At 42.9% G+C, this 13,141-nt stretch overlaps 1 protein-coding gene across 2 annotated transcripts; it reads right to left on the bottom strand.

Moving 5' to 3' along the window:
* Positions 1 to 72: 72 nt before the first annotated feature.
* On the bottom strand, positions 73 to 7,185 carry LOC148137443 (neurofilament medium polypeptide-like). 2 transcript variants are annotated; one of them, XM_087982332.1, is made up of 3 exons: positions 5,812 to 7,178; positions 5,597 to 5,721; positions 73 to 2,211 (listed from the first exon to the last, which is right to left on the bottom strand). In XM_087982332.1, exons 1-3 carry the CDS (start codon positions 6,844 to 6,846, stop codon positions 507 to 509), a joined length of 2,865 nt encoding a protein of 954 aa, XP_087838458.1. In that variant the 5' UTR covers positions 6,847 to 7,178; the 3' UTR covers positions 73 to 506. The 2 variants fall into 2 exon arrangements, with proteins under 2 accessions (XP_087838458.1, XP_087838459.1); XM_087982333.1 differs by lacking the exon at positions 73 to 2,211 and having other exon boundaries at positions 5,593 to 5,721; positions 5,812 to 7,185.
* Positions 7,186 to 13,141: the final 5,956 nt, after the last annotated feature.

Here is a 13,141-nt window from a genome sequence, read left to right on the forward strand (position 1 = left end):
GTACAATGTAAGTCCCAAGTTTTTCTAAGCAGACAAAACATCCCAAAATAAATAAATTTGTATTGACACAGATTCTTTGACAAAGTGCATTTATTTGTGAATGGTATATCGATTGCTACTTGTTAGTTGATTATGCTCGTAGCAATTACAAGTGTCATTGAGGACTCAAAAATGTCTGAATTTTAAAACGCAATGCGCATGTATTTAAATATATTAAAATCAACAGGAAAATTAAGGCTTTTTCTGTTGTATTGATTCCATTGACATCAAAACTATTTCTCAAAGTCAAAGATATTTGTAAGCACCCCATGGCAATGGCAATGTTTAATTGTGCAATTATTCATGCAGCAACAAATTAAAATTGAAATTATTCCCCTGAGAAAATCCCATACTTCCTATTGCAGAAACATACATTTCATTTCTATGTTCTTAAATTGCTGAAGTGCCAGACCTTTACTGTGTAACATGCATTTTTTAACTGTCTGATCTATCACTATTTCTGGCACTCATATACTTCCTTTGGCTTCACTTTGAGTATATGATGAAGCTGACATGGATTTTTCTTCCTTTTTTGTTTCATCAATCACTTCTTTTTTCATTGTGCTGGTCATTGTGATTTTCACAATCTCTTCTTTGCTTTTAATGGTTTCCTCTGCAATTTTCTGCACAACCTGTGTTGAGACTTTTGTAGTTTCCTTGTCAGTTTCAACTTCTATATCTTCTTTATCTATTTTGATATCCAAGCCATTTATAATGGCCTCTGCTGTTCTGTCTATAGATTGTGTGCTCTTGCTTTCAGAAGTGTCACTTGCAACTTTTTCTTGCACTTTCTCTGCTTCTGAGGCTTTCACCATTTTGTCTTCAGTTTCCTTGCTAGACTGCTTTTTGCTGCTATCTTTGTCAGTTTGCGTTTCTTCCAATGTTACAGTGTTGTCTTTGCTTGTTTCTTTCTCCTCCTTCTTAGGGACATCAGTTGTTTTGTCTTTGACTTTTTCTTCCTTTGGTTGTTCTATAGACTTTTTTGTTTGCTCTGAAGTTTCTGACACCTTTGTTACTTCACTTGCTTGCACTTTCTCAACTTTAACTGTCTGTTTTTCACTTTCTTTTACTAATTCCTGAAAAGTAGCTTCTTTTGCATCTATTTTTGCCTTTTCTTTTACTTTATCTGACTCTAGCTCTGGTTTATCTGGTTTCTTTGTATCTTTACTTTCTTCTGCAATTTCTTCAGCCACAGGGTGGGGCTTATCTTTTTGATTTGTGCTTGTTCCTTTTGACTCCTCCTTTTGCTGAGTCACATGGTCTTCCTCCTTTTCCTTACCATTTCTTTTGTCTGTAGCATCACTTGGTTCAGTCTGATCTTCCTCAATAGCTGCTTGCTTCTCATTTTCGGCTTTCTCTTTTGCACCGGCAGTTTTTTCCTGTTCAGCATCTGCTTTCATTTCTGCTATTGCTTGTGTTGCAGACTCTTTTCTCTCTGTGCTGTCTTCTTTGCCCTGTTTTCTTTCCGGAGCTTTTTCCTCTGCAATGTCTTTAACTTCTTGCTGCCCAGCCTTGCCTTTTGTTTCTGTAGTTTCTGGTTCTTCAGGTTCATTTGCTTCTGTATTCTCTTCCTCTTCTCTAGAATCTGCAGTTTCTTCTTCAACATTATCTTTCTTTTCAGCAGCATCTTGCCCTTCAGTTTCCTTTGTTTTTGTAGATTCATCTTTACCTTTTATTTCTGTTGTCTCTTCTCCATTACTTTCTTTTGTTTCAGCACTTTCTTTCTCTTCAGATTCTTCTGTTGTCATTGTTCCATCCTCTTCAGCTTCTTTGCCCTCTATAGCTTCTTCCTCTGCACTCTCTTCTTTAGTTTCGCTCTCCCTCTCAGCCTCCTCTTCATCTGAAGCTTCAGCTGTTGTTGCTTCATCTTTGTCTTCTTCATCTTCCTGCTTGGTTTGGTCATCCTCGTCAAATCTTTCACCGGAACCATCGTCAGAGATAGCTGTTTGGATAGTGTCTTCCAGCTCAGCTATGTCAACCTCCTTTGTTGTTTCACTTATAATTTCTTCCACAAATTTGTATTGAGGGGCAGCCTTTGTGGGGGTGCCCTTGCCCTTTGTTGTAACATAAACTGAATGTGTCATGGGTTGTACTTGTCTGTACGCATATGAAGGAGGAGTGTAGCTACCTGTAATTGAGCCAAATCTCGTCTCTTCACCTTCAAGCAGTTTCCTGATTAAAGAAAAGGGAACATCGTTATGTGCTTATAAGATGAATGACACTACTGAGTGCACAAATTAAACAATGCTTGATGATGCTAATGGTGCAGTGGACAGTTTGGTATGAATAAATGATTTCCTTTTCTCTCACTTTTACCAAGTTAGTATTACTCCCCGTCTGTACATCCTTCACACTAAGCACCATCAAATCGAGCTAGTGATCTGCCCCATGACTCTTGTCCTTGCTGCATTTGGTCAGTGTCCATGAAGGAAAGTAATATGGAGTGGCTCGGTCTCCTTTTCCTTATCCTAATTTTATAAAAGCATTAGGCCTTTGCACAATACATGGAGATTCCCCTCAACAATATCACTGTGGTCAGTTGTGTGTAACATGGATGGCTCAGTGGTTAGCACTGCTGCCTCATAGTGCCAGGAACCTGGGTTCGATTCTAACCTTGGGCAACTATCTGCCTTGAGTTTGCACATTCTCCCTGTGTCTGCATGGGTTTCCTCAGGGGAGCTCTGGTTTCCTCCTACAAAGGTTTGCAGGTTAGGTGGATTGGCCATGCTAAATTGTTTGTAGTGCCCAGGGATGCATAGGTTAGGTGGAATAACCATGGGAAATGCAGGGCTACAGGAATGAGGTGAGTCTGGGTGGGATGCTCAGCAGGTCAGTGTGGACTTGATGGGCTGAATGGCCTGCTTCCATGCTGTGGGGTTCTATGTAGAATAATCAACTCAAATCTGAAATTTAAAAGTCTATCACTTCTATTCCCAGTTGGTAGTGTTCTTGCCTCTAAGTCCCAATGTTATGGATTCAGGTCCTGCCTCACCAACTAAAGACAAATATCAGAGCTAACATTTTAGCATGGCACCAAGACAGAGATACCGTTTTTCAGATGATGCATTAAACTGCCGCCATGTTTTCTCTCTCAGGTGAACATAAAAAAGCCCCTGGCACTACATGGAGAAGAGTTAACTCTGGTGAATTGCCTGGCATTTACCCCACAACACCACCCTAAAAACCTGTTTTCTTCTTATTTGTTCTTGGGACATGCATGTTTCTGGCAAGGTCATTGTATATTGCCCATCCTTCAGTACCCTTGAGAAGATGGATCACACTGTTATTTGTGGGAGTTCGCTGAATTCTAACAATAGTACACCATTAGCACCATTAGTGCACCATTAGCAACAATGCTCAAAAGAGCATTTAAATTTGGTGTCAAGTGCTTTTGCGATTGTGAAGAATGCTATATAAACGCAAGTCATTTTAGAGGGGGTGTGGGAGTGAAGTGCAGATAAATCCTGACCTAGGTGACTGGTAGAGGTTAGAGGGTCTGAGGGTCACAACACAAACTATTTGATTGAAAGTGGAATTGTAGAAAAATCCAAGCCTACCAGAGTCCAGATAGATATTCTCCAGCTGCAGTCAGCTCCAGATTAAGATATTTTAAAATCACATTACATTAACTCATTTATTTCAGAAAGCCCTGTTGCACTGACCTTGAATTTTAAAATGTGAATGAATTAATGTAACACAGCAACTTGATGGACTTCCTTCAGATATCTATACATTTTGATACTGAATACAGCACACAACATAAAATACAAGTGCAGTTTAATTGCAGATGATTGTAATCCAATTTGTTTTAATTGCAAAGGAGAATCATATTAGAGTCAAAATCATACATGTGGCCAGACCTGCTAAATTCTTCAGCATTTCCTATTAACTAGAGGGTTTTCTTAGTTGGACTAAATTGTGAATTGATCAATTAACCTCCATTGGCAATGGACACGGCTCACACATACCTACAAAAATGTAGAACACCCTCAGTAATGTGGCTTTTATTCTTGTTATATTTTTGATGGGGGTTGCAGTAGTGAAATTAAGAAAATTCAATCTCACTTTGACATTTATTAGAAGAATTATAAAACTTCTTGAATTTGAAGAAAAGGTTTGTGTTCTAATACAACTGAAGTAAATCTAAAATGCATCAAAAGATTTCACCTACGTCTCCCAAACACTTCCCGGATTCTTTCCGTGGAAAGCCGAACTGTGAGGATTGGAAGTGAATATTTAAAGAAAATGTTACCTTCCCTCGCCCCACTATGTTTCTGAGGGACTGATCATGTCAAATTGGTGCAGACTGGGCTATAGAACACTGCACAGCGTCGCCAGTAGAAGGCGCGCTAGCGCTAACCACAGTTTGCTGCTATTCTGCCCTCAGCCTGGTCCTCCCCTCCCCCTCCCAAACTGCAGCATCCCAGCACCGCATCGTGTTTTCCCCTGCACAGCTCACAGTCACCTGTCAAGGTTACAGTGAAGAAACAAGGCGCTCCTTTATACTATCAGCTTACGCTCAGTTTCTCTCTCTCCAGCCACTCACAGAAAGACTTGCTGAGTTCCTCCAGCACTCTCTGATACTATATTGTTTTCCTTTGATTATCATTTTCTTTCAGACAGCCTTGCCTAGCAAGTCATTTGCAACCTGCCTGTCCCTTACAGCGCCCGGGTATCAGCCTAGGGTCATCAAAGTTGGAATGATTAATTGACTGAGATGCAAACATCTTGACATCTCCTTTAACCCCTTCAAGCGCTCACTGTCCTTTGTGACTTTGAGAATATCAATAGAGACGCTGTTATGGGAATAATCTGCATGCGGGATATTTCATAATTACAAACCTTTGTGAGTCTTCATCGACATGGTTCTCGGTACAAAAGATCTTGCTGTGATTATTGGTGCAGGACTACCCAAGTGAAATATTCTCACAGCTTGGTTCTCTACTGATTTGTTGAGAGGTATTAAAGGTATTTGACTTGAATGACGTACAGTTTTGCTCTCGAGTTTGTTTTCCCACTCAGGATTACTGCAGTTTGAACGCCTTTTCATATTCCCATTATTTTAGTGGGATTCATGTCCAAAAAAATTAGATATTTACCGGGAAAACGTGTTGTTCAGTTTTCCTGGCCAGACAGATCAACAATCAGCCCTGAAAATATCCATTCTTTACTGCTCACTACACGTGTTGAGCCCACTGCCGTGAGTGAACTTTGCAGTGTTAATGTCAGTCTGATCATGCACAGCAATGGTGCAGTGGTAGTGTCCTCCCTTTAAGCTAGGAGGCTGTGGGCTTTATTCCAACCTCTCCAGATGTGTGCAATAACATCCTTGAACGAATTGAGTGGGGCTAGCAGAGGTACCCAGTCACTGACACAAAGAATTTAACCCTTGTGACAGCTTACCATGCACGTTTTCAAAGAAAAAAAAATGTTTGATCTTCTAAGGTTTTAATATTCACCCTTTGAATTCTGCGACCACGCAATATGTGACGTCCTCAAGGTCCCAACTCTGTTGAGTCCCAGGGAAGGTGATGCTGCATGTTATAAACCGCCTTACCTGTAGGAGGCGATCTCCACATCCAAAGCCATTTTGACATTCAGCAAATCTTCATATTCCCTCAGGTGGAGACTCATCTCCCACTTGGTGTTTCTCAGCTCATTTTCCAATTGTTGAATGGTATCCTGTTTTTAAAAAAAAGACAGAAAAAAACCCTGTACTTTCAGAGATTACAAGGGGAATGCTGGGCGGGGCTGCACTGACAGGCTCCTTACCTGGTAGTGGACTAATTCTGCATCGTGCCTTTCCTCGATGTCGTTGAGCTGCTTTTCCAGGGATTCTTTGGTGCCCCTGACCGTCTCCAGCTCAATGCTCTTGGTTTGGAGCTGCTTGCGGTACTCATTGATCTCTTGCCTGGTAGTCTGGATGGCCTCATTATTCATTTCTGCAGCTTGGTTGAGTTTCGCCACCTTGGAACGGAACCACAGCTCTGCCTGCTGCAGGTTGACATTAGTGTAGCCTTCCAGCTGCGCCCGGATCTCTCTCAGGGCCCCAGTCAGGTCCGGCTTCAGGAAATCTTTCATTTCCACCCCGACCTGGGAGGCTTGGATCTGAGAGAAGAGATCGGCCACCTCTTCCTCGTGGTTGCTCTTCAGGAACTCGATCTCATCCGCCAGAGCCTGGGCTTTCTTCTCCAGCTCCAGTTTCACCAAGTGAGCGGCGTCCGTGTCTTTCTTGCACATGTCGATGCTCGCCTGGAGCTCGTCTCGAACCCGCGTCTCCTCCTCCAGCTTGGCCTGCAGCTGCTGCAGGTCTTCCCCCAAGTGCTCCCTCTCCAGCAAGACCTGGCCCTTCTGGTTCTCGATCTCCTGGATGAGCTGGCGGAGTTCCCTGATCTCTGGCTCATAGATGCTGGCCAGGCGGCTGGAGGAGGTCTGCCTTTGCCTCAGCTCGGTGATCTCTGCCTCCAGAGCCTTGTTGTGCTGTTCCAGCTGGCGGACCTTGTCGATGTAGCCGGCGAAGCGGTCATTCAGCCCCTGCATCTGCTCCTTCTCATTGGCGCCCCGCGCCTTGCCTTCACTCGCGAACAGGGGGGGCTGACTGAGTTCCACCATCTCCGAGGACCTGTGAGCTGCCGAGCTGAAGCCCCGGCCACTCGCCCCCTTGCCGGCGGAGCTAAGGCGGCCGCTGGTCCTGGACCAGTTCTGGGCGCGCAAGGTAGGGACGGAGTAGCTCAGGGTCCGAGCCTGAGGGTCTGTGTACACCTTCCGATGGGGGGACATACCCACAGAATCCCAGCTGTAGTTCATCTTGCTGCTGTCAGTTCTGTCTGCAACACTGTGCAATGCCTGTTCCTCCTGCTCCTTATATAGGGGGTTGTCAATACTGCACCATCGAGCCCTTTGCCCCCACTGCTCACTATTCTGACGAGGAAATTGGCGATGAATGACGTATGCAACTTTCTCTGACTCCTTTTCTCTCTCTCTCTGCTTTCACATTTAAACTGGCAATGATAACATGGAGCCAAAATCAGGACAACTCAAGTTAAACATCAAATGATGAGCAGCAGTCTCGAGTTTCAAGCCGATTGAGAGTTAGAAATATTACCCAGGCTCTGATTGCTGTGAGTGAACGCGTCAGCTTCTCTTTCACTGCTTGGTGTCGGAATTTTCATTTCCAGTAGTAGTTATCAAACTTTAACCATCTTTTAATTTGTTATTCCGATGCTCTACACTCTTCACTGTTCGTAGAATTTCTGGTTTTTTTTTACACAAGGTAGCCGAATTCAGCATCTGCACGTTTTACCCCCCTCCCAGAGCACACACGTCAGCAATTGCAGTGTTCAGCCTCTGCTGGGCGAAGAACGTGTTTCTTTCACATTCTTAGATGGTTTCTGCTGTTAACGTTAGGAAATAGCTCACTCTGCGATCTCAGCACCATGCTCTTTGTCCGTAGGATAGTCTGTCTTATGTTTAATTAAAATTTCACAGAACCTTTGCATTTTTCAGCGAGGAATGGGACAGGAAGGTCATGAATGAAACCCTACTCATAGAATACCCCAATGGTGTGTGTGAGGGCTTGCTCCAGTTCATATTCTCTCTGCATTTATCACCTATTCAACAACTCTAATGTTTAGGTGTTTTAATGTTTCTGAAGCTTTGGGATAGTCTAAGATCATACAAGTTGCTGTATAAATCTAAAGATGTGCAGGTTAGGTGAATTGGCCATGCTAAATTGCCCACAGTGTTCAGAGATGTGTAGGTTAGATGCACTAGTCAGGGGTAAACGTTAGAGTAATAGGCCTGGGTGTGTTACTCTTCAGAGAGTCAGTGTGAACTTGTTGGGCCAAGTGGCCAGCTTCCACACTGTAAGGATTCTATGATTCTATGATAAATACAAGTTCTTCATTTTGCTGGCAATAAAATTGGTCTTTGGCTTTAGTGCAAGATGGGTGACAGTGAATGTTTTGAATTCCTCAAAGTTAGCAGGCAGTTGCTGAGCTGTCCAGAGTGTTGTGAACTCCAGGTGACCATACTCCTGGAGCCACAGACGAGGCCACAGGTGGGGCTGGTTGTATTTGAAAGATGGTTGGTTGGAACGCTCTGGATTCTGTGCAATCTTGTGCTTGTCCTCCACTGGCTCCACTTGGTGATGCTTGAAATGGTTGGTACTTTCACGGACACTTCTTCACTGCAAGCAACTCCCACATACCACTGGGGGTGCTGCATTTGTTCAAAGATGCTGTCATAGTGTCCTTGTAGTATTTCTTCTGCCCTCCTAGTGATCACTTGCCATTGTGGAGATCAGAATAGAGCACTTGCTGTAGTGAGTCTGGGGTCAGGCATGTGGGCAATGTGGCCCACCCATCGCAGCTGGCTGTGTGTGATCATTGACTCTGTGGGGAAACTGACCTGGGAGAAGATGCTCACGTTGGTATGCCTATTCTGTTAGTATTTGCAGGATCTTACGAAGGCAGTGCTGGTTATAATTCTCCAGGGGTGTTAAGTGTCTGCTGAACATGGTCCATGTGTCTGATGTATACTGAAAGGTGGTTACCAAGCTACTTTGACCAGGTTCTGCATGGTAGACTAACGAGTAAAACTGGATCACATAGGATTCAGGGAGAGCTTGCCAAATGGATCCAAAATGGGTTTTGCGTCATAGTTGTGGGTATGTTCACCGAGCTGGGAAGTTGATTTGCATGCGTTTTGTCCCCTGTCTAGGTGACACCTTCAGTGTTTTGGAGCTTCCTACTGTATTGTGTCTTCTGGAATTTATTTGGTTGCATTTCTGCTGCTTCTGGTTGCTGGTTCCGATTGTTCGGTGTAGTGGCCGCTATATTGGGTCGAGGTCAATGTGTTTGTTGATGGAGTCTGTGGATGAGTGCCATGCTTCTAGAAATTCTCTGACTGTCCTATGGTTGGCTTGTCCTATGATCGTTGTGTTGTCCCAGTCATATTTGTGGCCCTTGTCACCTGTTTGTGTGGCTACTCGGGGCAGCTGGTCATGGCGTTTAGTGGCTAACGTAATTTGCAAGATTCCATGCAAAGACTGCACATAACACTATGTAGGACAAACAGGCAGACAACTGGCAATCCGCATCCACAAACACCAGCTAGCCACTAAACCCCAAAGAGATCTTAATCAATTGGGTCAATGGGGCTGAGGATTGGCAGATGGAGTTTAATTTGGATAAGTGCGGGGTATTAAATTTTGGGAATACAAACAAAGACAAGGCTTATACAATTAATAGGAGGGCCTTGCATAGTGTTATTGAACAGAGAAATCTAGGGGCACAGGTATATACTCCTTTGAAATTTGCATTACAGGTAGATAGGGTGGTTAAGAAGAGACAAAAAAACTGCAGATGCTGGAATCCAAAGTAGACAAGCAGGAGGCTGGAAGAACACAGCAAGTCAGGCAGCAGCATGAGGTGGAGAAGTCAACATTTCGGATGTAACCCTTCAGGCCTGAGGATGTTGGTGAGGCCTCCTCTGGAGTGTCCATTTGTAGTCTCCCTGTTATGGGAAGGATTTCATTAAGCTGGAGAGGGCTCAGAAAAGACTTACCAGGATGTTGCCAGGAATAGAGGGTTTGGGATAGACTGGAAAGGCTTGGACTTTTTTCGCTGGAATATAGGAAGTTGGGGAGTGCCTTTATTGAGGTTTTATAGAATCATGAGGGGCATGGACAAGGTGAATAATTGGGGTCTTTTCCCTAGGGTGTGGGCTTCAAAACTAGAGGCATATTTTTAAGGTGAGAGGAGAAAGCTTTAAAAAGGACACAAGGGGCAATATTTTTACATGGACAGTGGTTCGTATTTGGAATAAACTGTCAGAGAAAATGTTGGATGCAGGTACAGCTACAATGATTAAAAGGCATTTGGATAAGTGCATAAATAGGAAAGGTTTGGTGGATATGGACCATGCACTTGTTTACATGGTCCGCGTAGACTGATTGGACTGAAGAGCATCTAACCCAGCCTCACCCCCCTACTCTACACCTGCATTTCCCATAGCTATTCCACCTAGCCTGCAAATCCCTGGACCTTACAGGGAAAGTTAGCATGGCCAATCCACCTAACCTGCATATCTATGGACTATGGGAGGAAATTGGAGCATTTGGAGCACGCAGACACGGGAGAACAAGTAACCTCCACACAGACCGTCACCTGAGACTGGAATCAAATCCGGGTTCCTAATACTATAAGGCAGCAGTGCTAACCACTGAGCCACTGTACTGGTGTACAGTTTGAATTTACAGTAATTATTTAGTCTTTGTTTTTGATTTTTGTTGTTCCCAGGATATAGGTAATGCTGGAAAAACCTTACAGTTGCCCACTCCTTGATGCCTTGAGATGCTAATGCTGGCTTCTTTGAAACACTAAGGTTGATTGTGGTGATTAAGTGGACACCAATTAAGGGAACAAAATAGCCACTTTGCAAAAAAAAAATCCTGGAAAAGAATCAATTCATTTTCAGGTTAATATTATTATTACAGCACTGGTCTCAAACACGAAATCAATCAGATGAGTAAACCTCCCTTGCTAATTAAATGAACACCTTGACATTTTGATTTGCAAAATACTGCAGAGACTGGAAATTTGAAACAAAGACAGAGAATACTGGTGAAACTCAATAGGTCTGGCAGCATGTGTGGAGAGAGAAACAGAGTTAACGTTTCAAGTTTGAAATGACTTTTCTTTGGAACTGAAAGGGGATAGAAAACAGATTTTTTTTTGTACATTATACTTTTGACAAAATATTTGGTTTCCAACACCTTTCTGTTCTGAAGAAGTTGTTTCAGACTCAAAATATAAGTTCTGAAGAAGAGTCACTGGATGTGAAACATTGACTCTACTATCTCTCCAAGATGTTGCCAGACCTGTTGAGCTTTTCCAGCAATTTCTGGTTTTGTATCCTATCAATGTCATGTGAGCAGACTTCACAATCATAACATCCTAGTCAATTGTTGATTTCTAAACATTACAGTTCTTACCAGCAAATTCTGACAATGATGATCAGAACACTGAACATTCTCCTGGGCACTTTCAAAAGAAGTTCTTAATGAATGTCTGTGGAAAACATATTCTGGGTAATCCAAGATGGAGGATGGGAAAAATTTCTGGCTGTAACCTTTTTTGAGGTATTTTAGGTGTTGGAGGTGATTTCCTTGAATTTCAGGAGAAGCAATTACTGTTTTATATGCCATCGCATTGCTTTGGAACTTTGGAAAAAAAAAGTTAAAACATAGCAGTTTTAAAAGGGAGAAGAACAGACAAAGGAAGCACATAGTGAGGTCAGCACAGGAGAGAGAGAGAGAAAGAAAGAAACTGACACCATAGTGAACCTGTACAGTTACTGCCTTTGCTGTTTGAATTCATGTATCACTGGACATCAGAGTGCATCTGCAAAAATTAAAAAACAATGAAATTCACAACTGATCGTGGAGGAACTATTTGGGTGAAATCGTAGCACAGAATCAGATAAGTGAATAGTTTTAAGTATGGCCTACAGAAATTCTGCAGTAGTGAGTAGAGTGGGTTCTTTCTTGATTATATGTGTTTTGTGATATGTATCTTGATTAACCTGAAAATATAAGCCATAAGTATTAATTTAACCTGGAGCAGTATTTTGTAGAGGAATAAGATGGTATTATTTTCTGGGTCTGTAGATTATGAAGGAGCAAAAATGGCCTTTCGTAGAGTGATATGCACTTCTTGTCAGATGTGGAAGTTTAAGGAGAGTTTACGGATTACTGTGAATTATATCTGCAATAAATGCTGTTGGCTGCAAATCCTATCAGATTGAATAGATCAGTTGGAGAAACATTTACAGGCAATAAAGAATTTGCAACAGCAATTGTATGTGATGAATGACAGTTATAGGAAGGGGGAAAAGTTGCAGATAGAGTCACATAGATGGGTTAACTCCAGGAAAGGTAAGAGAGGTAGGCAGTTAGTGCAGGTGTCTTCTGTGGCTATCCCCATTTCAAACAAGTATGCTGTTTTGGAAAATGTTGGGGGTGTTGGATTCTCAGGGGAACGTAGCATGGACAGCCAAGTTTCTGGTATTGAGACTGGCTGTAATGCAATGAGGGGTACGTTGGATTCCAAGAGATCAATTGCGTTAGGAGACTCTCTAGTCCGAGGTACAGACAGACGTTTCTGTGGTCAGCAGCGAGAAATCAAAATGGTATGTTGCTTCCCTGGTGCCAGGATCAAGGGTGTCTCAGAGAGGGTGCAGAATGTTCTCACGGGGGAGAGGGGCCAAAAAGAGGTCATTGTCCACATTGGAACCAAAGACATAGGAAGGGAAAAGGTTGAAATTCTGAAGGGAGATGACAGAGAGTTATGCAGGAATTTAAAAAAGGAGGTTCTCGAGAGTAGTAATATCTGGATTACTCCTGGCACTACGAGCTAGTGAGGGCAGGAATAGGAGGATAGAGCAGATGAATGCATGGCTGAGGAGCTGGTGTATGGGAGAAGGATTCCCATTTTTGGATCATTGGAATTTCTTTTGGGGTAGAAGTGAGGATTTAAACTAGTAAGTTGGAGGGGTGGGACCCAGGGAGATAGTGAGGAGAGAGATCAATCTGAGACTGGTACAGTTGAGAACAGAAACGAGTCAAACAGTCAGGGCAGGCAGGGACAAGGTAGGACTAATAAATTAAACTGCATTTATTTCAATGCGAGGGCCTAACAGGGAAGCAGATGAACTCAGGGCATGGTTAGGAACATGGGACTGGGATATCATAGCAATTACGGAAACATGGCTCAGGGATGGACAGGATTTGCAGTTCAATGTTCCAGGATACAAATGCTACAGGAAGGATAGAAAGGGAGGCAAGAGAGGAGGGAGAGTGGCGTTTTTGATAAGGGATATCACGACAGCTGTACAGAGGGATGATATTCCCGGAAATACATCCAGGGAAGTTACTTGGGTGGAACTGAGAAATAACGAAGGGTTGATCATCTTATTGGGATTGTATTATACACCCCTTAATAGTCAGAGGGAAATTGAGAAATAAATTTGTAAGGAGATCTCAGCTATCCGTAAGCTTAATAGGGTGGTTATGGTCAGGGATTTTAACTTTCCAAACATA

The sequence above is a fragment of the Chiloscyllium plagiosum genome, unplaced genomic scaffold, assembly GCF_037043375.1.
Source record: "Chiloscyllium plagiosum isolate Xiang-an unplaced genomic scaffold, Cpla_swu_hap1 HiC_scaffold_43, whole genome shotgun sequence".
NCBI lineage: Eukaryota > Metazoa > Chordata > Chondrichthyes > Orectolobiformes > Hemiscylliidae > Chiloscyllium > Chiloscyllium plagiosum.

Bases quoted from the DNA above. Each gene is read 5' to 3' on its own strand.
- LOC148137443 (XM_087982332.1), bottom strand. From the start codon at position 6,846: ATGAACTACAGCTGGGATTCTGTGGGTATGTCCCCCCATCGGAAGGTG. The intron at 5,722-5,811 runs GTAAGGAGCCTG...TTTTAAAAACAG, and splicing joins CAGAATTAGTCCACTACCAG to GATACCATTCAACAATTGGA. The intron at 2,212-5,596 runs GTAAGGCGGTTT...TTCTTTAATCAG, and splicing joins GTGGAGATCGCCTCCTACAG to GAAACTGCTTGAAGGTGAAG.